The sequence below is a fragment of the Phascolarctos cinereus genome, unplaced genomic scaffold, assembly GCF_003287225.1.
Source record: "Phascolarctos cinereus isolate Bilbo 61053 unplaced genomic scaffold, phaCin_HiC Scaffold_5;HRSCAF=322, whole genome shotgun sequence".
Taxonomy (NCBI): Eukaryota; Metazoa; Chordata; class Mammalia; order Diprotodontia; family Phascolarctidae; genus Phascolarctos; species Phascolarctos cinereus.
In genome coordinates this window covers 117216708-117242532 of record NW_027555958.1, presented here as the reverse complement: position 1 = coordinate 117242532, position 25825 = coordinate 117216708, and the positions used below count along the sequence as shown (strand labels likewise).

The 25825-nt window shown below is 38.7% G+C and overlaps 1 protein-coding gene across 1 annotated transcript in view; it reads left to right on the top strand.

The window, feature by feature from the left end:
* The first annotated feature begins 5401 nt into the window (after window positions 1-5401).
* The window catches only part of ARFGEF3 (ARFGEF family member 3), a 204201-nt gene continuing 183777 nt past the window's right edge, over window positions 5402-25825 (top strand). The window contains exons 1-2 of the mRNA XM_020973740.2: window positions 5402-5718; window positions 12795-12846. Coding sequence (XP_020829399.1) covers window positions 5634-5718; window positions 12795-12846 — 137 coding nt within the window. The 5' untranslated portion in view covers window positions 5402-5633. The remainder of the gene's footprint in view (window positions 5719-12794; window positions 12847-25825) is intronic.

Below are 25825 nucleotides of genomic sequence, written 5' to 3'. Positions count from 1 at the left end.
TGCTCATTCACTTCAATGCAAAGGTAGGAATGGATGAGGACAGTGAAAAATATGTTGGAATATATGAATGAGGAATAAGTAATGAGATGGGCCATATTGGACTTGGACTTGTGGACTACACAGATGCTTCACCTGTGTACATTGTAAACTCTCTTCAAGAAAAGAATCAGAAGGTGCTGGGCATGGTGAGCATCAAGTAATATTACCCAAAATGATTATATTTTAACAGACTGGACACCAATGTGGGAATCGTTCCTGAATCAGCTGTTTGGATACCATCAACTGCCAACTTGTATGGGCAAAAGTCAAAATGAGTGCCAAACTAAAACAAAAGAAGAAAAATTAGAAAAATATAAGAAAAAAAAAGAAAATGAAGGATGAACAATAACTTCAAAGAGATCAAATAATAAGGAAAAGGACCTATATGTACAAAAATATTTATCGCAGCTCTTTTTGTGGTAGCAAAGAATTGGAAATTGAGGGGATAGCCATCAATTGGCAAATGGCTGAATAAGTTGTAGTATATGATTGTGATGGAGTACTAATGTTTTGTAAGAAATTGTGAGAGCAATGGTTTCAGAAAGACATATGTGAACTGATGCAAAGTGAAGTAAACAGAACCAGGAGATCATTGCACACAATAACAGCAATACTGTAATGATGATCAATTGTGAAAGACTTAGCTACTCTGACTAATAAATTGATCCAAGACAATCCCAAAGGACTTAATGGTGATAAATGCTACCTACCTCCAGATGATGAACTCTGAGTGAAAACTGAAGTACAGCCTTTTCACTTTCTTTATTTTTCTTACTTTTTTTTGGTTATATGACTAATATGGAAAAAAATTTTTGCATAATTTTTTGGGGGGCTAGGCAATAGAGTTAAGTGACTCACCCAGGGTCACACAGCTAGTAAGTGTCTGAGTTTGGATTTGAATTTAGGCTTTCCTTCCTCCGGACCTGGTGCTCTATCCACTGCACCACCCAGCTGCCCATAGTTTTAATTACTTCATTTATGCATATAGATTTCCCCAATTTTTCTCCTGAACTATAGTCCACAACATCATGGACTATTTTCTGCTAGAAATTTTTACCTGAATGGAATTCAATATCTTTCCCCATGAACCTTTCCCATCATCTAACTTCCCTACTTCTCTTAATAGTATCGCTATCCTCCCAGGTACCCAGGCTTGAAACCCCGCAGACATCTTGGACTGTTCTTTCTCTCTCATTACCAACCTCTAATCAGTTGACAATTCCTGTTGATTATAACTCAAAAATAAATATGACATCTGACCCCTCTTTTCCATTTTTACTTGAAAGTACACTAATTCATACCCTTATTACCTTTCACTTGGACTATTAAAATTTTAAAAAGATGTTTTGTTGATGATTTTTTACTTTGGTGTCACTTTCTCTGAATCTCCTGAATATAATCCTCTCTTGCAACAAAACAAAACAAAATCGACAAAATGGCCATGTCTGTAGTATATTTCTCATGCTATATCACAAAACTATCCATCCCCCTATTCCCACTCTCCTCCATCGAGTGACTAGGGGGTTTTTTTGTTTTCCTCTTGGAATTACTTTGAGTCGGGGCAGCTAGGTGGCGCAGTAGAGAGAGCTTCGGCCTTGGACTTAGGAGAACCTAAGTTCAAATGTGCCCTCAGGCACTTGACACTTAGTAGCTGTGTGACCCGGGCAAGCCACTAAACCCTACTTGCCTCATCAAAAAATAAAACAAAACAAAAGAAATTACTTTATGTTACTTTGTAAATACTTTATATTTACCTCTCAGGTACTGATTTTCTGAACTGATTTTCTTCATATGATAATTTGCTTTTCTTCTTTTGAAAGTCATGTTTACCTCCTTTAAACACTTATATCCTGGGTAATGATCACTTAGACTATAATAGTATTCTGATTGATCTCCCCAGCTCCAGTCACGCCCTTCTCCAATCCATCAAGGAGCTGCCAAAATAATCCCCATAGTGAATATTTCTGACCATATCACTTCTCTATTCAAAAATCTTCAGTGATTCCTTATTACCCATAAAGTCAAATACAAACTCATCAGTCTGCCATTTAAGGCCTTATATAATCTGTGTCCAACCTATATTTTCAGTCTTATCAAAACTATACTAAAACATTCAATGTTCTAGTCCAGTCAAACCGGACTACCAACTCTTGATCTTCTCTTGCTCTTTCTTGTATCTGTGTATTTGCATAGGCAGAGTCTCTCACGCCTGGAATATATTCCTTTTCTAATCTTTGCATATTGAACTCCTTGTCTTCCTTTTAGACCTAGCTCAATTACCACCTCCTTTAAAATCCAGCTCATACACCACCTCCTCCATGGGGGTTCCTGTTATGGTTGCTATGGAGACTTAAAACTTATCCCGAGTTTGGCAAGATACTCGTCTAGGCTCAATATGTAAGGGAGAAAGGTCTCTCAGTAAAATATGTAATAAATTAGATGCTTTCATGTTAATGGTGTGTTATTTTAAGAATTCCATCTTAAGGACACGAGAAGATCTAGTTGGAGGGAAGAAGTAGGTAATTTATCTTGGAAGTTAACTCATGCATTATATCATACAAGAGTAAGAATGGCATTAGCAATGAGGTGGCCATAAGAAGGACCACAAGAATGCATAATCAGCAGAACTGAAGATAGGACAACCAGAGCATGAAAGAGCATAGAATGAACTGACAGTGACCCAAGGCAACGATGTGTAGGCAAAGAGGATAATTACCAGGGCTAGAAACTACTTGGCATGTGCAGGCTATGTAAAAGGCAGTAAACAACAACTAAGATAGAACATCTGGATTGACGTGGGGAGAGAAGAAAGATTTTCAGAGGCCATAGAGTCATACATTTAGAACTTGGAATGGGACCATGAAGTCCAACCTATCTCATTTTACAGATGAAGTACCTAAGGCATAGAGAAATTTAAGACTTGTTCAGGGTCACACATTTGGCAAGGGCCTGAGGGAGGATTTCGATCCTGAGCTTCCAGATTCTAAGTCCAGTACCCTCCTGAGTTGGTAAAAGAACTAGAAATAGTTCAGTAAACACAAGATCTTGCATTTGGAGGTGGAGTTGAACCTGAGTTATATATGTGAGGCAAACTCTTTCCCCATAGCTTTAACCAGCTTTGTAGTACTACTTCATTTGCAAAGGAGAGTCTTGGAGCACAATCTTCATTGAGCCTCTTCAGTTGAGGAGAGCATGGAATGGATGAAGTATGAGACTTGGAGTCAGAAATATTAGCATTCAAATCTTGCCTATTATTCTTAAGTTGTGGCCCCTATGGCCAAGTCACTTAATTCCGTCCACCCTATCCTAGTCTCATGCTCCTCTTTAAGAATTATCTACTAAGTTAAAGACAGTAGATCTCCCTTGGTGGAGGAAAGATTGTTATCTTCACTTTATCTTGACCTCTTTTTTGTCTTCTAATAAATATTATCTCACTATTAAACATTATATTTAGCATAGTATATTGCATACAGTAGTCACTTAATAAGCACTTGTTAAATTGAATTGATAGAACCTGATTGTTTATTGGTTCTGTAAAAAAAAAAGATTATAGGAGGCAACCTAGTACAGCTGGGGTTGGAGACAACAGGACTTGAGATTAAAAATTCAAAACAATGACACTGCACCTGTGTCACTTTGAGTAAATCATATCACCTCTCTGGGCCCCAGTTTCCTCACTTTTAATTTTTTTTTACATTTTTAAGCAATTGGGGTTAAGTGACTTGCCCAGGGTCACACAGCTAGTAAGTGTTAAGTGTTTGGTCTGAAGCCGGATTTGAACTCAGGTCCTCCTAATTCCAGGGCTGATGCTCTATCCACTGCGACACCTAGCTGCCCATGGAATTTTTTTTATATTAATGACATTACAAGTCATAATTTCATATGGCTAGCATCAAAGATGTAAGGGACTTCAAAGGTCATCTAGTTGACTCCCTCATTTTAAAAATGAGGATACAAGGGGCAGCTAGGTGGCGCAATGGATAGAGCATCAGCCCTGGAGTCAGGAGGACCTGAGTTCAAATGTGGCCTCAGACACTTACTAGCTGTGTGACCCTGGGCAAGTCACTTAACTCCAATTGCCTTGAAAGAAGGAAAGAAAGAAGGAAAGAAAGAAAGAAAGAAAGAAAGAAAGAAAGAAAGAAAGAAAGAAAGAAAGAAAGAAAGAAAGAAAGAAAGAAAGAAAATTTCCAGGTGAAGAAACTTCCTATATCAATGCATGTCAACATTGCCTAAAGCAAGAAGTTAAGTGACTTCCCCAGAGTCACACAGCCAGCAAGAAGCTAAATTTGAACATTGTTCTTCCCAACTTGGAGGCCCACCTCTACCCATTATGCCATGATACTCACCAAATATGAGAGGACATCTCAAAAATATTACATTTGGCAATTTATTTATATTAAATTAGGATTCATTCCCTCTAATCTGTTTGAAAATTTTCCCAAACCTTTTCCCCGCCCCTCATCCTGAGGGTATTTCATACTCTGAGATCCCTAGAACTGATCAGTTCTATCAGTATGGTTGGATCTTCCACTATGTTCAGTGGTCACATTAGTTAGACAGGCAATGGTCAAATCTTCGAAGTACCTTCCAGCTCTAACATTCTCTGAATCAATGAAATGTAGCGTAGATACAAAAGTCTGCCATACATCGAGAAAATTTCTGGGAGATGCTCTTACAAAAGCTTGAGGTGAATTACCAGTTGAGAGCTTTGGTGCAATGAGTAATTTCCACGTTGCATAGTAGCCTGTTTTCTCCTTCACGGATGAAGGGACAGGGAGCTAGTCAGAACAAGGGAATGGAGCGTTTGAAAACTCTTAGAGCTGCAATTAGAAGCAGGGGGTAAAAAGATACCTTGCTCCTCACCTTGCCTGGAAGTAGTCACAATACTAAATTTTGCAATAACATATAGCACTTCTAATCTCCCAATGTAAACAACACCAAGGCTTCGCAGCCCTCCCCCCCAGCTCTAGACCAACTGTTCTTCCCCGCCCCCCCCAGCCCCACTCCCGCCCGAGAATCAGCCAGGCCAACAAGGTCCTCCCTCTTCCTCCCAGCATCCCACCCCAACTCCAGGTCAGGAAATCCTCCTCCACCTTTTCCCGAGCCTCCAGCCGGCTTCTGAATACGGGCTCCGGGGAATGGAACAGCTTAGCCTTGGCAAGGCTTCTGGGCTACCCCTAGAGTTCCCTGGAGTCTTCTTCCCTTCTGGCAAAGTCCCTTGCCCAGGCCTGACCAGGATCCTGGCTGCACCAAACCTGTCCCTTACCTAGGAGCGAGCTGCGTACCAGCTCTGGGGGAGGGGGGGAGCAGAAGCCGTCAGAAGAGGAGGAGGAGGGGGAGGGGGAAGAGGCGGAAGAAACTGACGTGGCTTTCTGAGATGGAGCCCAGCGTGATTCATCAGCAGGAGCTGTAGCGGTGGAGGCTGCTTCTGGCCCCAGGCGGGATGGGGGGGAGCGTCTGGAGCGCTCAGTAGAGGAACGGTGCGCGGACCTTTCCAGCTGCCCGAGGTGGAGAGGGAGGCCAGGTTTAATCGTGCCCCGGCGTCTACAGCCAGTTCCTTTGCCTTTGGCCGCGGAGTGCCCACGAAGGTCAAGATGGAAGAGATCCTGAGAAAGCTGCAGAAGGAGGCGTCCGGGAGCAAATACAAAGCCATCAAGGAGAGCAGCACCTTGGCCGTAGGTAAGCAGCGAGCAAGGAAGCTGGCGAATGGAGGGGGACAAGGTTTGCGGTAGGCGCACCTGTCAGTCCGCACTTTGCTCCCTGGACTGGCCGCCCCTTTGGGCGCACCAGAAATTGAGAACGGAAAGCAGCCCCCTCTCTGCTTGGGGTTTCGCTGTGGTTTAGTTTGGCTTGCTCTTTCGTGAAATAGTGATGCTTGCCTTGCTGACTTTTACTCCCCAGTCGTTTACAATTGACCAGTCACTTCAGCTTCCCAAGCCTCAGTTTCCCCATTTATAAAATGAAGGATTTGGACTAGATGGCTTCAAGCATTTCTTCCAGCTCCAAATCTATGATGCGACACCCCTAGCCCTTTTCCCCTTTCCTGAAATGTAACACCGGATTGCCGATTCCCTCCCCATCAAAGGCACAGTGATGCTAGCTTGGACAAGCTGCATCGATCCAGTGGCCTGCTCCTTAAGCTGCTGGGAAAAGGCAACAAGCTGCTAAGCTATCAACTCGGCCCTTTTCAAGAGGCAAAGGCGAGTGTAAGTAGGCAAGGACGGCTTATTTAAGTGGAGGAAAGATTGCAGCTTGCTGTTCAAATATAGCTTATTGTACAGGGAGAAATAACGGCCACAAGCCTAGATAATGTTTCCCCTGCAATGGGAGTGTGGTCTGTGATAGGTTTTCCTTCTCGTGGATTTGCCCATTGTGGGTAGGATTTCACTGAGTTCCAGGTGCTAAGTTTATTTTCCCCTCTGGGCTCAGGTTGCCAGCTAGAGGAACAACGATGAAAAAAGTTCCAGTTGGATGAAATCCTAGGGTTATAGATTGAGAACTGGCAGGGACCTGGGAGATCTCCTAGCCAAACCCCTCATTTTACATCATTTTTCTTTAACTAAATGAAGCCCAGAGAAGCTGAGACTTGTCCAAGGCCACACAGGTAACAGAGATGGAATTTGAACCCAGATGCCCTACCTCCAAATTCAGCATTCTCTCCACTGCAATTTGAGGGAGGACAGGAATCTTCTCAGACATTGAAAGGAAGGATAGTAATACTTAAAAAAAAAGGCTGATGACAAAATAAGAGTAATCTTAAGGCAGCCGTCTACAATGAAAACTTCATAATGATGAATGGATGGATGGATTAAAAAAAAGTATTATTAAACACCTTTTATATGCCAGCAACTGTAAAGGGATACAAAAATGGACAGTGCACTCCTTCAAGGAGCTTACATTTTAATCACACACTAATCCCATTGGCAATGTAGACATGGGAGTGTTAGAGAAGGGAGTTCTTAGCTTCCACTTAAAAAAAAAGAAAAGAAAATATACCAAAATTCTTGATGGAAAATGCTGTCCACATTCATAAAAAGAACTATGGAGTCTGAATGGTAGATTGAAGCATATTATTTGCTCTCTCTCTTTTATTCTTTTTTGTTTGTTTGTTTCTTCTCTTGGTTTCTCACATTAGTTCGAATTCTTCTTTACAACATGACTAATGTGAGAATAGGTTCAATATGAATACATATGTAGAGCCTATATCAAATCCCAGCCCTTCTTGGGGTAGGGGGAAGGGAGAATGGGGAGAAAATTTGGAACTCAAAATCTTATGGAAGTTAAGTGTTGAAAACTAAAAATAAATAAATTTAAAAAAAGAAAATATACCAAAGAATATCAGTTTTGGGGAAGGTCTAGTTGCCAACCGTGCTTCTAGCTATAGGACTTTATATGTTACTAACTTCTCTCAATCTCTCCAACTATAAAATGAAGGATTTAGACTAAACATGGTTTCCAATCTCATAGTCTTGAACTCTAATAGTCTATGAAAATAATAATGATAACAATAGTAATAGTAAATAATGAAAGTGTTGTATTTCCTGATTTCCTCATGGAGTTTGAAGAGGGCTACATGTGGAGCTATGTGGTAGCCTTAATTCATTATAGAAATAAAGTGGCTGCAAAGTGCAAATAAGGTGACTCAAAGACCTATAGCCTAGTGTTTACATTACTATAATCATTCACTATACATACAGAGTTCTGAAACGGTTCTAGGGCAAGGTTACACAGATTTAGTAAAGTGATAAAAGGAGGCACAGTAGGAGACTTAATTTATCTCTGTGCTTCTCTGTCTGTAGAACTCTTTTATTCATTTCGTATTATACTAAGTTTCTGTAGCCAGATGAGAAGTGGGGAGGGCAGATTTGGCATTTACCAATCCCTATCTGTTAATTTTACTTATAAAGCTATTTATTATAAATTAGGCATCTGAAACTTAACATCTTGATAAAATTAAATTACTGTGCTGGTGAACCTTAACCCACTACATAGAGGCACATGAACAGCCAATTTTCTGAAACTGGGGAAAAGCTGAGGGCTGAGGCAATTACCATATTAAATTCAAGTAAATGAACATTTTATTGAGTGCCTGCAGGATGCCTGGTATTATGCTAGAGCCATAGGGTGGGCAAAACTGCAAAAAAAGACAATAAGAGAATTGCTGTGTGGGTTATTTCTTCAAATTACCCCCTCCCCTTCTCAGTGATTGGGCTATGGGGTTTGGTTTAATAGATGGACAGATGGATCACCTACTAGAAAAAGCAAATAATGTTTTTGATACTCATTTACTTATTCAACAATTACTTATTTAAGTGCTTACTATCTAATAGAAACTGAAGAGATTAGTGATAGGAAATGTATGGTATGGCCCCACTGGAGGACTGAAGGGGTAACGCAATTAGAATGATCACAGATTAAAATAATCTTCCTTCTATGTGAGAGTCCTTCAGTAACTTTTATTTATTTTTTTTGGCTTTTTTTTTTAGGCTATTGGGGTTAAGTGACTTGCCCAAGGTCACACAGCTAGTAAGTGTTAAGTGTTGGGTCTGAGGCTGAATTTGAACTCAGGTACTCCAGACTTCAGGGACAGTGCTCTATCCACTGCGCCACCTAGCTGCCCCCTTCACTTTATTTATTTATTTATTTATTTTTGGCTAGTCCTTCAGTAACTTAAAGACAGCTTTTGTGTCCTCATGAACCTTCTCTTTTAGGTCCTCATATGGTAAGATCTTAAGGCCTTTCCCATTCCTGGTCATCTTGCTCTGTATACACTATAGTTATCCCTTCCACATCTCAACTTTCCCAATCACGGTTTCCATATGTCGCAGGTCGGTATAAGAAATTAAACTGGAATTTGGGGGAGTTTTGCAGAAGCCGCAGACAACATGCAAAGGTCAGCAGATGACACAGAAAAAAGTTTAGAAACTCAGAAATGCATAAAATATATGTATAATACTAGCATATTTTATCTTTTAATATTGTAAATGCTCCATAAAGAAAAAGAAAAAATTCAGATTTCTTCTCTAGTACAAAGGGAAAGCCAAAAAAAATTTTCACAGATTTCCAGATTGGAGGGGTGCTCTGCTCCTAATCACTGAAATATAGAAAGGGATAACTGTACTCTTAAGCTTATCCATATCTTTCCCTAAAATGTAGTTCCCAGAACCACATGCATTGCTCCAGCAGTGGTCTGACCAAAACAGAGCAGCAGCAAAACTAGTATCTTCCTACTTCAGGACACTGCCTCCCTCCCTCTCTCTCTCTCTCTTTTTTTTTTTTTGGCTAGGCGATGGGGTTTAGTGATTTGCCCAGGGTCACACAGCTAGTAAGTGTTATGTGTCTAAGGCTGGATTTGAATTCAGGTCCTCCTGAATCCAGGGCCGGTGCTCTATCCACTGTGCCACCTAGCTACCCCAGTGCCACCTAGCTGCCCCACACTGCCTCTCTTAATGGAATGAATGAGTAAGCATTTATTAAGTGCTCATTATGTGCAAAACACTGCGCTAAGTGTTAGGAATACAAACAGAAAAGCAGGATAGTCCTTGCTCTCAAGGAGCACCAATCCTAACAGGATGAGACAGCACATGAAGGAGATTTCAGCTGCAGATCATGGAAAATCCCAGTGGTCCTTCATGTATGGCAGCAAGACACATGGTAATACACCTCCTTTTAATGTCCCTTCCATTAATAAAACCATATCAGTTTCTGATACTGAAGCATTTGAAGATGCCGAGGACTTTGGTAGTGATGGAGGCTGAATACATTACAGTTTTTAGCTTCATCAAACTGTTGACTCATTGAGCTTATTGGCTACAGAACCCCCAGATCTTCCTCAGACAAACTGCCCAGAGATCAGCCTCAATTAGTAGTAGTGGGAAATGTGGTTTCATTTATAAGGTAGTACCTCTCCATTTTGTTGGCAGTGACTTAGTCAATAAACATTTACTAAGCACCTGTTACATGCCAAGCACTGTGCTAAGAAGCTGTTTCAGGAACACAGATGTAATGTGATGAATAGCTTGAATGGGCTGGTAGAAATGAGAATGGAGGATCATAATATCTGAAATTTAGAGCTGGAAAAGAATATAAGGTCTGTTTAGTCCAATCTTTCTACCACTTCTTTTTTAGCAGTGGAAAAAATTGAGGCCTTACATCTTGGGCAATTTGACTTACCCATGGTCACACAGTAATTAAGTATCAGAATCACCATCTGAACCTAGATCTTCCAGACTACAAGGAAGAGATAAAGGGAAGCATTTAGGAGCAGTATTAACAAGAACCACAGGACTTGTTGATTGATTAGCTGTAGGGCAGAAAAGAGATGGAAGAATCCAAAATGACTGTGAAGTTCTGAGCCTGTATAATATGAGACTGACAATACAAGAGAGAGGGAGAAAGATGAGAGAGAGAGACAGAGAGAGAGAGAAGAACTGGGAGAAGGAACTGATTTTGAGAGATGTTGATAAATCAACTCTTTATTATTTATGTCATTTGAGGGGGAGAATGGTATACGTAATTCAAAAATTAATATAAGCACCTTCCAAATAATAAAAACACTGTCTTTACTTGAGTCACACATATGAGTGGGTCATACATATTGTGTATTGCTCTACATCCTTGTACCCTCCTCCACAAGTTAAAGCTAGTCTGCTTTTTCTTCCCAACTAAATCTCTTCTAGCTTAGCAATAAACCTGGTGCTTGCACAGGGAAACTCTTAACTGATATATCTATTCTCCCATCTCAATTCTTCCAAAGACTTAAACCTGGAACTATAGAACTCATCTCATCTAATCCAACTCACTCATTTTACAGATGAAGGAACCAAGGCCCAAAGAAGTTAAACATCTTTCACGAGGTCACATATATATGATAGGACTGGTAATTTGAACAAAGCTGCCTCATTCTTTCCACCATACCAGCCTTCCATCTCTTTAAGGGGATGGCAAATATAGTTTGTTAGGCACTTACTGTGTGTAGAGCATACTCTATTAGATGCTATGGGTCTAAAATGAAAAGATTACATAGTCTTATGTCCAAGGAATGTCTCAGGTTGGTGGATGAGGCATGCGCACAAGATTATAATTTAAGTTATTAAGTACATGAGAAAGGCCCAATAAAATTCAAAATTATATATGTACATCTATCTGTCTATCTATATGGAGAGGGGCAGGGAGGGTGAGAGAGAACACTTCTAACTGGAGGATCAGAAAAGGCACAATGGAAGAGAGAGTGCCTACATGGATCTTTGGAAAGGATGCCAATGAGAAGAGATGGTTTGGTGGAGCAGTCCATTCCAGTAAATGCAAACGTACAGAGGTGAGAGAACACAGGATGAGATGGAGAACAATTAGTAATTCAATTTGGACTGCATAGTGTATAACCTCTGTAGAGGCGGGTACTGGCAAGGTAGGTTGGAAGAAGGTTGTGGAGAGCTTTTGAGTGTCCTCAATCTTCTAATTCTGGCCTTGTTACCTCAGGAAAATCATGCTTTGAAGTTAAGAGCTAATGCCACAACCTTAGAGAGCCCCCAAAGAGTGATGAAAGCCCTGTTCAGAGTCTCAACAAAAATTGCCATCTACTTCTTTATAATGTTCTCACTCTGCTTTTTCTCAAGTACCAGCATTCAACATAAAGAACTGTTATTCAATTTCACTGTTTTTCTCTTGACTAGTAGTATAATAGTATTATTTTCTATTTCCTTCCTATTGAGAATGTATAACATTTTAGCTGTTATGGCCTGAAGAGGCTTGGGGGGCTAGCCTGGGAATTCCACTGCTATTTATAGCAGCATTATGGGAAGATGTTTCCTAATTCCAAACTTACAGTGAACTCTTAGAGTATGATATATTTACTAGATTGGAATTGTTCATCTTTAACTTTAAACTACAATTTGTTATTTACTTAGCAGTTTTGCCTTCATAATTATGTTTTCCTTAGACCAATGTTAAAATTAATACGCATTGAGAACACATCGACTAATATTGAGGAAAAAAGGCAGTGTGGAAGTGTACTATGCTGCTAACGGGTGCCATCTTGGGATGTGAAGGTAGCCCAGAATAGCATGGTGGAAGGCCTGTGGGATTTGGAGTCAGTATGTTAGAGGAGGGATTTCAATTCATGTCTTCTGATGCTCTTTGCCCTGAACTCCAGTACTCCTTCTTGTCCCTGCCACCTCCCACCAAGAAAGCTGGTATTGGTTTTCTTAGAATTTCTTCAGTATGAGATCATAGATTTACCTATGAAATATTTCCTCTTCAAGAATACTATAAATTGTGATTTCAAAAATGGGGGGGCAGCTAGGTGCACAGTGGATAGAGCACCAGCCCTAAAGTCAGGAGGACCTGAGTTCAAATCCAGCCTCAGACCAAACACTTGACACTAGCTGTGACCCTGGGCAAGTCACTTAACTTCAACTGCCTAAAAAAAAAACCACATGCTGGAAAGATGTTTGAGGGGGTGAAGAGACTGTTGGTTTTGACATTTCTCTAAGCAGAAAAATGCTTAGATTAGAATGATTTTAAATGTCTAAAAATTGTTTTAGTATCTTAGATACTGAAATGCTTACATTACTTTTAAATGACTAAAAATTGTTTCTGGCAGGCTTATGCCTACAATGCAGAATATAGAATTTTCTTTGATAATGCTTAATTTTAGGGAATGTTAAAGAAAAATGTTGAAACTTTTATAAGGTATGAAGAACATCAGTCTTGAAGTGTTTAGTTTTTACTTAATCTCTTTTTTCCCTCTTATGCAGAAATGCTGAATGGTCCAGATACCATTGTCAAGATTCCATCTTACCAGCTGAGGTAAGGAAACCTAAATTATTTAATAGTCAATAGTCAAAGATTCCAGAAGCACTTCAAGGGAAATCAAAATTGCTTTTCTAATTTGTATTATTGTATTCTCCCCTGGTGGCATGAATCTCCCTCTGATGCTAGATAAGGTTAACACTCTGGGACTGATCTCACTGATTGCTCTGCTACTTGGACTGTGTGTACTGAATGGAGTTGACAATCCAACCATGTTATTTCTTTCCAAAGAACATTTTACTCATACTTTAATGAATAGTAGACTGTGATTTCATTGGTGCAGATATTCTGTTCACTGGGAAAAACCATAGTAGTCCATCTATGCCATCTTATTTGGTGGGCTTTTTGTCCATGACCTTCTAATGATCTTCTCTAGGTCATCTACTCAATCTATTGGAAGCTTCACTTTGATTTCTGTTAAAATTTCTTAGGTACCAGTGGAGAATTCAAGTTGTTGTTCTGTCATCCCTCTCTCTTGTTCCTTGACCTTTCTACCTTCTTTAACTATAGTACATATCCTTGAAGATATTTTTCATGCCAACTCTCCAATGGCCTGTTGGTTTTTTCTTTTTAAGTGCTTCACTGGGTTTCTAGGGTATTCGTGGGGGTTTTTTAATGTTGTTTGGTGCTTTGCACACCTCTTGTTTGTCACCAAAACGTATAACTATAAATACTTAATCCAAACTTGGGAAAGTCTTCTTAGTTGACTAGATGACCTCCAAGGATTTTTCTAGCTCTAATATTCTGTAAATATAGTTCCTTTAATATTCTAGATAGAAGTTACTTTTTTGGAAGTATGTCTTAAAAGTCCAATGCTAGCGAATTAATCAGTGATAGATATAATTCAATTATATTTGTCACTCCATCAGTGATTGTAAGCTCCTTGAGGGCAGGGACTGTCTTTTGCTTTTTTTGTATTCCAAGTGCTTAGCACAGTGCTTAATAAATGTTTGTTGATTATTGATTTATTGATCGATTAGCATGAAGGCTAATCTCAAAGACTTGTGAGTCCATATTCTACATAGACTATTTTGACACTTCTTTCCAGAATGGATACATGGAACATCTTGGGGAGAAATCCTGTGTTTCCATATTTTAAATGGAGGGAAAGGAAAGCCAGAAACTGCTGCATTTTTTTTTTTTTTGCTGTGCTCTTTTATGTACCAACTGCTTCATCTGGTTGATAGCAAGGGGAGAGTGGCTATGGCAACAGGGACGTGACATTTACACAGAGTGCTCTGTGCTATTCATTTTCAGGGATGGAGTAAATGCTGCTGGACCTGTAAAGGCATCTAAGTAGAAAAGGTGCTACATTGAATTGCAAGATGTTTAAGGGCCCGGGGGAGAAATGTAGTTATTTTTGTTGGCCTCCCAAGTCAGGCTAAATGTTTTGCATTTCATTTTCAGTGTTGCACAGGTTACTTTCAGACTTCTCAGTGATGTGGTAGGTACTACAGGATAACTTGTGGGGTATTGGTTGAATGAGTTCTAGGGTGTTTTCTAAGTTCATTCTCATGGGAAAAAATGCTAGATTTGGTATCAGAGGACCTGAATTCACATTCTTGATCTGCCACTTATTACCCATGTGACCTTGGATAAGTCACAGCTCCTGGGTTTCAGTTTCCTAATATGTAAAATGATGAGGTTACAGAAGATGACCTTTATGGTCCCTTCCAACCCTAAGTCTATGAGATCTTATGATCTCATTCCCAAGAAATCCTAAGAGAAGTCAGGCTAGTGTTTTTTGTTGGGGAGGTAGAAAAGATGGGAGGAAGCAGTGGGGTTCAGTGGAAAGAACACTGACTGAGAAATCAGAGGCCCTGAGTTGACATCCCTGTTCTGATATATCCTGATCCTGTGATCCTGGGCAAGTCAAAGACTAAGTTATGGAAAAGATGCTCTCTGTTGATAGAAGGATTTTCCACACCTAGGAGGTAACTAGGCCAATGAAATCACAGACAGGTCTGATCCCTAACCTTAGTCCCTAATCTCATTACTAGTAAACTATTTCCAATCCACTTGTAGAGGAATCATACATATACTTGGCTAAACTAAGAACCAACGGGGAAAAATTTACAGAGAGGAATGTTTTAGCTCCATCTAAGACAGGACTTCTTGACAGGTAGTCCAGAAATGGAATTGGCTGCATTTCAAGGGCAGTGTATTTCTTGTGATATTTCTGTAGAGGCCGAATAACCACTTGTCAAGGGTATTAGAGAGAGGATTACTATATTGGGCAGGAAGTTGGACTGGATAACCTCTGATAGCCCCATTAGCACTCAGATTCTATGACTTTTAGGATTCTCTAGCAACTTTCCATAATCCTCAAAATTGAATGTACTATTCAAAATTATTTATGATCAAAGTGAACTTTAGTATACAAATAACAGTGAAAGCTTTTCAGTGACTTCCTTTGTCATCATTCTGATCTCATCAATTGCCCTTTTATATAGTAGAAATAGTATGCATTTTAAAAAAGGATATCAATATTTCTATTTCCCTAATGCTGCTTTCTTCAATTTTTAAAAATTTCTTTACTCACATCTTTATATTTTTTTCCGTGTTACTTTTAAGGGCAATCTGTATTCCTTTAGGTCATAAGATTTAGAATTAGAAGGGCTCTTAAAAGTCATCTAGTCCTCATCTAGGTGAGGAAACTGAGGCCTGGCAAAGGGAAGTGATTTGATCAAAGCTACACAGGAAATAAGTGGTAAAACTGAGATTTGAACCCAGATTCTCTGACTCCAAGTCTAGGACCTTTTCCATTGTCCCACACTGTGTAATTTTTGCATTTATCACAGTTTGTTTAGCAGTTCCCAGCAAGTGGGCCTTTTGAAGAACCAAAGTTATTTTGATAAAGAAGGAACATATGTGATACTAAAGGTTAACCATTTCATGATTGTAAGCAAAATTAATTTCTTTACCTAGTTATCATATGGGACCTTTTTGCAATATGGAAATTTTCCAGGATGAAGTGAAATGGTTAATGAAAGTCACCTTAATATTATCTGTCCCTCACAAGGCCATGAATACTTGTGTATCATATTAAGGTTACAACTATTATCACAGGCCCCCAAACCCTGGCTTAATGCAGGGAGTGCTGTATCTGGAGTCAGGAAGACCTGCATTTGAATCCCAGCTCAGACATGTGATCTTGGGAAAGTTCCTTGACTTTTCAGTGTTCTAGGCAGCTCTCTAAGACTGTGAGTTAGACATGTTGTTGATGTGTGTTAGTAACAACAAAATGCCTGAAATGCTTCATGGGGTTAGTGTGAGGATCAATGAAATAACGTATGTAAAGGATTTTGCAAATCTTAAAGTACTATGTACATTTTAGTTATTATTTAGTTAAAGTGTTATATAAATTTTAGTTATTTATTATTTAGTTTATTTTAAATGTATATTTTTATTGATCTTCTGTTTTTACATTGCCTATATTCTCCCTTGTACCCTTCCTTTCCCTCCTTGTAAAGAACCATGCCTTATAACAAAGTTTTTCTTTAAAAAGAAGGGGAAAAATCAGCAAAACTACTACATCAAAATAATTTACATTATATGCAATGTTCCACATGAGTGGCCCCCCCCCCCAACTTCTGCAAAGGAGGGAAGGGAAAAGAGGTACTTCTCATATCCCTTCCCATTATGATTTCACAACATTCAATTACAACTGTTTTGTGTTGGTTGTATTTTTCACTTATATTGTTGTTGTGTATTGTAATTTTTAATTTTTGACTTGATATATGATTTCATTGCTATGGGCAACTTTGAGAGAAGACACTCCCTTTGCCAATACAGACTGGCAACTGTTCTGCATTTTATTGTCTTAGAGATTTGCCTGAGGTTAAGTGACTTTGCAAGAATCACACAGTATGTGTCAGAACTCAGGTCTTTGTGACTGGGAGGCTAGCTCTCTATGTACTACTGCATGCTGCCTCTCATTATTATTATTATTATTGATGTTGTTGATGATGATGATGATGGTTTAGGGACAACATGACACGGTTGTAGCCTCATTGTGGGGCTGGGTGGCATGTGATATGGTTGACAGCTGCATCAGCCCTGACCCCTCTTTACTTGCTGTTGGTTCAGTTCCTTAAGTCTGGTTGTCTGATAGGCATCTCAGACTCAACATAGCCAAAACAACTCATCTTTCCCACAAATTCTCCCTTCTTCCAAACTTCCCTATTCCTGGGTAGGGTATTACCATCCTCTAATCTCGTAGGCTTGCAATCATGGTGTCATCTTTGACTGTTCCCTTACTCTCATCCCACATATCAAATATGTTGAGGAGTCTCTTCATTTCTACCTTTACAACCTTTCTCATCTATGTCCCTTCCTCTCTACTCACACAACCACCATCCTAGTACAGTCTCACTTGGACTGTTGCGGTAGCCTTCCAATTGGTCTCTTGGCCTCAGTGCATCCTCTTCTCAGCTGCCAAAGTGATGTTCTCAAAATGTAGATCTGCCAGTTACCCCTCCCCCTCACTCTGTAATCTCCAGTGTCTCCCAGTTCCCTCTAGGATCAAATATAAAATCCTTCATTTGGAATTTAAAGCCCTTCAAAATCTAACCCCTCCCTTCCTTTTCAATCTGTGCCTTCCTCCCTTCTGCACATCCTACGATCCCACTTGACTGCTCTAGTTGTTATTCAGACGTAACACTCCATCTCTCAAGTCTATGACACTTCGCTGATTGTCCCCCATACTTTGAATACTCGGCCTTTTCACACCTGCCTCTTGAGTTTTCCTGGCTTCTTTCAAGACTGACATCAAATCCTTCCTTCTGCAGGAAGTCTTTAGTGAACCTTCCCAGTGCTGATGCCAACCTTCTGAGATTACCTCCCGATTACCATGTATATGCCTTGCTTGGACATTGTTATTTATGAGCTCCTTGAGGACAGGGGTAGTGGTTTTGCCTTTCTTTGTATCACTTTCAACACCTGGTCTAAGTAGAAAGCAATTAAAAAAATCCTATTGACTAACTGACAATTCTTATACCAAGTTCTAAAGCAATCAAGTGATAGTCTGATATTAATGGAAATGCCCTAATCTCTCATTAGTTACTCAATTATCTTTGAGCCCCCACCTGAGTTTATAAATAAGCCAGAGAAACCTTTTCCCATAAGCTTTTGCTGTTTCTCTGGTCCCACAGGCTAAACAAAGTAGCAAATTGTCAAACAAAGACATAAATAATAATTTATCGTTTATTACACTGAGTGAAGTTCACAGCCACAGTCAACTCTGTCTTTTTGAAAAGCAAAGGAAAGAAATATGGAATAAAATATTCTCATTAACATTGATGGTGTATTCAGGATGGCAATTCAAGTCTCTCAGGAATTCTCTCAATAATGTCTCTTTACAAAATGAAAGTTTAATACAGTTCTCTTAAAATGTCTCTTCAGACTCTTTTTCCTTTCAGGAAGAAATTTTCTTAGTCCTTTCTCTGTGTGTATGACAAAACCTCCATCCCATGGCAGCTAGCTCTTTTCATCTTAAGGTGACAGGTAAACTTCTACTCCCCCCAAGATTCTATCCCCTGTTAAAGATCTAGTAAAGGTATCCATAGTCTTTGTGAAATTGACTCTGTAATTACATTATTACAGAATTTAAAAGAAATTAATACTTCATTGTATCTGAGATCTAATTGATATGGGTTCAGTCACCAAGTCATGCAGATTATAGCCCTTCCATACTCTTGCATCTTATGGGACTCTTGTCTATCTCCTCTCATATTTCCTCCATAGGCAGTTCACCTATCTGCCTTCCTTTAGGTCTCTTGATGTATGTAAGTACCAATGGCACTTTGGGCTGTCTATTAATTATCCTTTTCCCTCCCTTGCCTTGTATTGTTTTTCTCTGGCTTATCTTGCCCCATTGCTACAAATATTCATTGCAGTTCTGACTGTTCTCTGTTAGTCCGTTGCTGCTTTGTATTACTGGGGAGAAGTAATGGCCATTTTTGTATGTGTCCTCCATAATGATTCCCATTCTGTCCCTCTGCTGCTCACACTTGCCAACCTAACTTTATATTATCAATCATAGCAAGAGGGTATTCAAAGGCAGCCACTACAAAGGTGTGCCTTAGACAGTGAAATTCTGTAGAGTTAAATTTATGAAAGTGCTAATTTAACTTTCTATATAAAAATTTATATAAAGTACAAGGTATCCTAAAAGTCTTGGTGAATTTTAAGTTTTAATAGCTCAAAAATACACCAGGCCACTATAATATGTGGGCCTTAGGGCAAGGCTTGTAATATAAATATTATGTATAAGAACTCCTAAGTTAGTTATTATTATTCATTAATGTCAGTATTAATCATTAGTAATATAATAAATTATGCTCATAATAGCATTCTATGTTACTATTATAGTGATTTTATTATTATATAACAACTATTATTATTATTATTTAAAAATTGGAATTTACAGAAATTTTTAAATTGCTCCTTGTAATTTAACATAAAAAGCTCAGAGTCTTCATAGAAAAAAAAACCAGGCCTTTGTTTCAGGAAAAAGCTTAAGATCATTAAAAACTAAGCTGTTAATTCTGTGTTATAAATGACGGCTCTTGGAGAGGAGGGAGGGGAAAGAGATACGGGGGGGAATGTAGGTGATGTGGAAACAAAAGGCTATCTGAGGATTCTTAACCTTTTTTGTGTTATGGGGCCTTTGACCATCTGGCAAAACTTATAGGTTCCTTCCAGAATAATGTTTTCCAAATGCACAAAGCAACATACACAGGATTACAAAGAAAACCAATTATACTGAAATATATTTATCAAATTTTGTTTTAAAAAAAGTTCCCAGGCCTCAGGTTAACAACTGCTGATCTAGAGTCTATTTACTCTCTTGTCATTACCTAGAAATTACAGTAGTTTTGGTGTATTTTTGGTTGTATTCAAATTCTTTTAAAATTGAAGTACATGCATGCTAATTTTCTATTAGTAGAGCAGCCCATTCATTAATCATGTTGGATAATAGGGAGTCTGCTACAAAGTGGCTTAAAAAGAGTTCCATGGCCACATTAGTTTAGATAATGCTTATCACAAAGGACATATGAGACTACATGATGAATTAACACTGATTCAGCTTGTTCAGCAAACCGGCTACATCACACATGTTTTGTTGGTACTTAAACAGAATAAGTTAGTTCGTTCTCTTTCACTTCAATAGCAGGACATTTGATGTTGCTTTATAAGTAAGTAAAGCAAAAAAGTTTCCACTGTCTAATATTTTAACTCTGTATTGAGGCAATCTATGTATCTGAACTAAAAATATCTACCTACTGCTGTACCAAAAATTCTATTGAAGAAAATTTCAAAAAATGATTTTTTAAAAAGTCCCATTGCTTGACTGGTCTTTCAGCTTAGGTCAGTGCTAATTTTTAATATTGAGATAATTGCTGCTGTTTGTCCTTCATTCTCAAAGATGACCATAACATCAGGGAGGTGATGCCATGACATGCAAGTGAATTGGATTTAAATGAGGGAGGGCAGTGCAAAGTCAGCAGCCTCACTTTTCTCCTCTAGAGTCATATTGAGATAATGTTCACTTATCAGATGTAGAATCAGAAGTAAATGCTAGCTTAGCAAAATGGATAGGGTAGGTCTTGGAGTCAAAATCCACCTCTGATGCTTACTAACTATAAGACTATGGGTGGGTCACTTTAGCTGCCCTGAATGTCCCTTTGTACATCTGTAAAAGTGGGATAATATTATGTTTAGTACCTACTTCCCAGGTTTGTTATGAGACTGTTATATGATAATATGTACAAAGTACTTTGAACACTTTGAAGTACTATATGAATATTTGTTATTTTATTGTCAAAAAATTGGAATTTGCTGAAATTAAGAAATTACTTTTTGTAATTTACCATAAAAAGTTTGAAATCTTAACAGAAAAAAAAACCCAGGCCTTTGTTTCAGAGAAAAGCTTAGGATCATTAAAAATTACTGTTAATCTTGTGTTTTATAAAAGATGACTCTCAGGGGATATAGGAGAAGTATAGGTAAAGTGAAAACAAAAAATGCTAATAAAATTTATGTAAAAACGCTGCTTTTAAGAAATTATGCTTTGGGAAAGTTACATTCTTCTTTTATATGAACTCTATGATATCCTTTCTCATTCATCTCTGTATTCTGGGCTTTTGACTCTGTCATGCAATAAAGGCATGGTCATTGTTACACTCATAGGTATGGTAAAGGACCAGGAAATTTAGACCTATGGTTTTATTATCTAATCAGAACTATCCAGAAAGACACCTTAGAGATCACTAGTCCATTTTACAGATGACAAAACTGAGGCCCAGAGAGATCAAATGACCTGCAGGTAGCTTCCAAAATTCTTTGGAAACACGAACTTTTTTTTTTTTAGACAATTGGGGTTAAGTGACTTGCCCAGGGTCACACAGCTAGTAAGTGTCAAGTGTTTGGTCTGAGGCTGGATTTGAACTCAGGTCCTCCTGACTTCAGGGCCGGTGCTCTATCCACTGCACCACCTAGCAGCCCTGAAACACAAACTTTTTACCAACACATTTGAAGGGGATTCTTCTAGGGATGAAAGAAAGCCCTGGAAAGCTGTGGGTAAATGTTCATATGTAGTGAGTACCATACATCATAGCTTCCCAATTGGAGAATATAGTTTCATTTTAATTGCCTTTGTGCCTGAGCTTACCCATTTTAATGCTTTAGTTTGGTCCTTTGCACCCAAGGAGACTAGCAGGGCAGGTTGCTTTTTTAATTGGAGAAATAACAGCTTCATCAGCTGGGTAGAAATACACCTGAAAGAAGATCATGAGGACAGCAAAGGCCCCCACAGCTGGACACTGACCTAGGTATTCCAATGCCTATTTTGGAAGACAATGCATTCATTTTATTTTACCTGCCTGTCCTCAGGCTGGATGTGTTCTCTCTCATACCTTCCATATTCTAAAGGAAATGATAGACCATATATCTAGAGCTGGAAGAGACCTTAAAGGCCATTCACTCCAACTCCCTCATTTTAAAGATGAGGCAACTGAAACCCAGAAAGTCGGTGACTTACTCAAGGCAAGCTGGATGGTGCAGTAGATAGAGCACTGGTCCTGAAGTCTGGGGGACGAGTTCAAATCTAACCAAGACACTTACTAGCTGTCTGATTCTGGGTAAGTCACTTAACCTCTGTCTGCCTCAATTTCTTCAACTGTAAAATGGAGATGATAATAGCATCTAACTCTTAGGGTTATTATGAGGATCAAATGAGGTATATTAATACATAATATTAGATATCAGTTCAGTTTAACATTTTAAATTGTCTATTGTGTGCAAGGGGCTGGGGATAAAAAAAAATTAAAAATATGTAATCCCTGTTCTTTAGCAGCTGAAAATATTCTTTAGAAATTTGTTTTTTTGTTCTGATATCACCCTGATCTCCCAATATATTCCTCTGCCCTCCCCCATGCAGAAAGCCATACTTTTAAAAAAAGAATAAAAAAAAGAAGAGGATAAGAATAATTTTTCAAAACTAACCAACATATTAGTCCAGTCCAGAACTATATGCAGTATGATATTTCCATCATCTCTCAGCCCAGGCCTCCCTTTATTCTTCATTATTTTTTACAGCCTAGTAATATTCTCACTTTCATGTACTACACTTTCTTTAATCATTCCCCCAGCCCAGTCAATGGACATCTACTCTGCTCACAGCTCTTTGAGCTGCTAAAAGAGTCCTAATGTGGGGAAAACCTAAATTAGGCTTACTTTAGAAGGTTTAGAAGTCTAAACACAGAAGTCTAAACCTCAGAAGGTTTCCAGCAGGAGTGGGGAAACTTCAGCTTTGAGGATTTGTTCTGTGAAGTTTGGATTCAGTCAAAGGGCCAAACTTGAGGACCCAGAGGCCTTGAGACTGCAGGTTCCCAACCTCTGGTTTTAGAGTCTAAACATTCAGCGAGCCCTTGTGGATTATAAAACATAATTTACTTTACTATTTAAGAAGTAAAAGAACACACTTTAAAAGGATGCACAGTTAAAATAAAATACCTCTCAGCTCTTCCTGCAGTCAGTAGAGTGGGGAGGTGGCTAGTATTGAAGTGAAGGTCTGGAACCCATTCTCCCTAGGAAACATTTCTTTATGCTTTAAGTAGCAAAACCCAACAAAATCAGCAAAAACACATCAGCTTTCTGAAGAGGTCATCCTAAAATACCTCTCCCTAGAGTAACAGCCCAATGCCGTGGTTCTTGGAAAGGTATTCTGTAGATACCTGGTGATTCTATTTTCATAACAGTAATGAGATTATTTGCCTATTAAAATACTCCTCCCTCTTCCAGCTACATATCTATATGAGGCTAGATGTTCTTCATATACTTCAAAACACTGTATCATGACAGATTGATGCAGAATCAAATATGAGAGTTTTGCTATCTTCTATTAAGCAAGACATTGAAGAGATTTGCAAAAGTATGTATAACAATGACATTCTTCTCACTAATTTTTTGTTGTGGAAAACATACTTATTTTTGTAAAAATGTTATTTATTATTATTTTTAAATGACTTAATTATTTAAAAAATTTATCAGTTTTATTTTGTAATAGAGTAAATATTAATAACTATAACCAGCAGTATATGAGTAAATGTTTACTAACTCACTCTCCAGGGGAAATGTACCCACACCACATTTAAATTTAATCTGAATTATTAACATTTTTTCCATTGCTTCCTTAAGTCTAGAAAATCAACAAAACAATCAGTTAAGCACTGAAAATTAAACAGTCAGCTCTAACCAGTACAACGCACTACAGCAAAAGTTTTTTGGAGTCCTCAACAATTTTTACAAGTATAAAGGTGTCCAGAAACCAGGAAGTTTGAGAACCATTGGCCTACATGGGAACATCTGGGTGGGGCTGGACTCTGCCAACAAGGAAGGAGAATAAGAGAAGTCAGGGGGTGGGAATAAAAGAGAAAGAAGGAAATGAGCTCTGGCCAATGGCATAAACACAACTCTTCTTCAGAAATATGTAGGTACTTTGCTTATTCCTCTCCTACAGCAACCCTCCACACAAAATCAATATAGCTTCCTCTACAGGCTCTGAGTAACCGTCTTGTCTAACCTTTTCATTTTACAGATGAGGAAACTGAGACTGAAGGAAGTTAAGTGATTTGTTGTAGTTTACATAGGTACTAAGTGTCAGGGGTGGACTTGAACCCAGGTTCTCTGACTAGATACAGTGTTGTGTCATTCTTATTGGTATGCAAAAGCAAAGGAAAAGATCCAGAAGGAGTGTTATAAGAATAATTCAGGAAAGAAAAATCAAGCTTCAGCTATATAAAAGAAAGGAGAAGAAAGTTAGAACCTTAATTTAGGACAGAGATTAACCTGAGGTCCCCAGATAAATTTCAGGGGATCTGTGAACTTGGATAGGGGAAAAATTACATCTCACTAACCTTTGGTTTCCCTTGTATTTTATTTTGTGCATTTAAAAATATGATTCTTAGAAGCCATAGGCTTCACCAGATTGCGCAGGGGTCCATAACACAAAAATGTTCAAACTTTGCTCTAGAGACTCAGAAAGAAGACTTGACAGTAACTGACAACTGATTGGATATGAGAAAGGGGGCGTTGGTGGTGGTGGTGGTGGTGGGTGACAGTGATAGTGGTATAGAAAAGAAGCCTGCCCTTAAGAAGCTTATATTTTTGCCTTAGAAGAACAGCATATACACGTAGTAGTCGTGGCCGGGAAGGGCTGTTTTGGTCAGGGAAGTTACAGGAAAGGTAAATGGAGTCAAAGAGCAATTTATTGGCACATCCTTCACAGGAATGGTGACATTGACCAACCATGGGTGTGCTGGTAAGTGGTTAATAACTGACTTTTCTTTACACAAGGCACTCCACCTCCTGATTGTGACTTTTCACTGGCTAGAATTCTCTTGGAATTCTCTCCCTCCTCACTTCTATCTCTAGGTTTCTTTGGTTTTCTTCAATTTCCAGCTAAAATCATACCTTAAAGTCCTTTCCTGATCCCCTTTAATATTAGTGCCTTTCCTCTGTAATTATCTCCAATTTATCTGGTACATAATGTTGTTTGAGCTCTTTGAGAGTAGAGACTGATTTTTGTTTCACTTTTTTTTTGCCTTTCTTTGTATCTCTCATGCTTAGCACAGTGCCTGGCACATATATAGTAAGTGCTTAATAAATGTTGACTGACTGACTACTGATTGACTGAGTTTGGGATGCCAGGAGAACATTTCAGGTAGAAATAAATACAGAGCAGAAAATTAAGAATATAGGGGTAGAATTCTAGTGAGTGACTTGGGACTAATAATGGAAACCTTAAAGTCAATGGAATCCCCAAAGCAGGAAGTATAAAGAGAGAACAGAAGAGGCCTAAGGAAAGAGAAGAAAACACCATGTAGGTTGATCTTTGTCTGGCCCAGATTTTCAGTCTCAGCAGAAAGCTACTCTAACTAAGAAACATAGAAGATACTATAATATAATCTTAAGGAAGATAATATAGTTATTGCCTGAATTAATCACAGATTGTTTTGAGTGAGAGGTTGCCTTTCCTGGATTTGACCCAAACTAGATTCTTAGGCATCTCCCCAACTTACAGAAAACTGAACCAGGTAGACATTTTTGGGGGTGGTAACCATTCCTGAGAGGATATCTTTGCCTGCCTTTTTGTTGGGTTAGCATTGGAGCAACTTTTGGGGGAAATGGGTACAAAATCCTTCAGGAGAAGGTAACATCAATAATAATACAGGACAACTTGGATGGAACAAGTGGAAGAATTATAAGAAAAAAAGAATTTTTAAAAATAAGAATTAAAATCTAGGGTGGTTTTCCCTCTCTACTGCTGCTGACCCAAGGAAACTGAGTGTTCTATCACTTCTTATTTTGTACTATATAGTGCTTAAAATCAGTTATTTAGATTGTGAGAAGCTTCTTAAACTAAGAAGGTATATGCTACAAGCCAAAAAGTGATCTGTGTGTCACACTGATT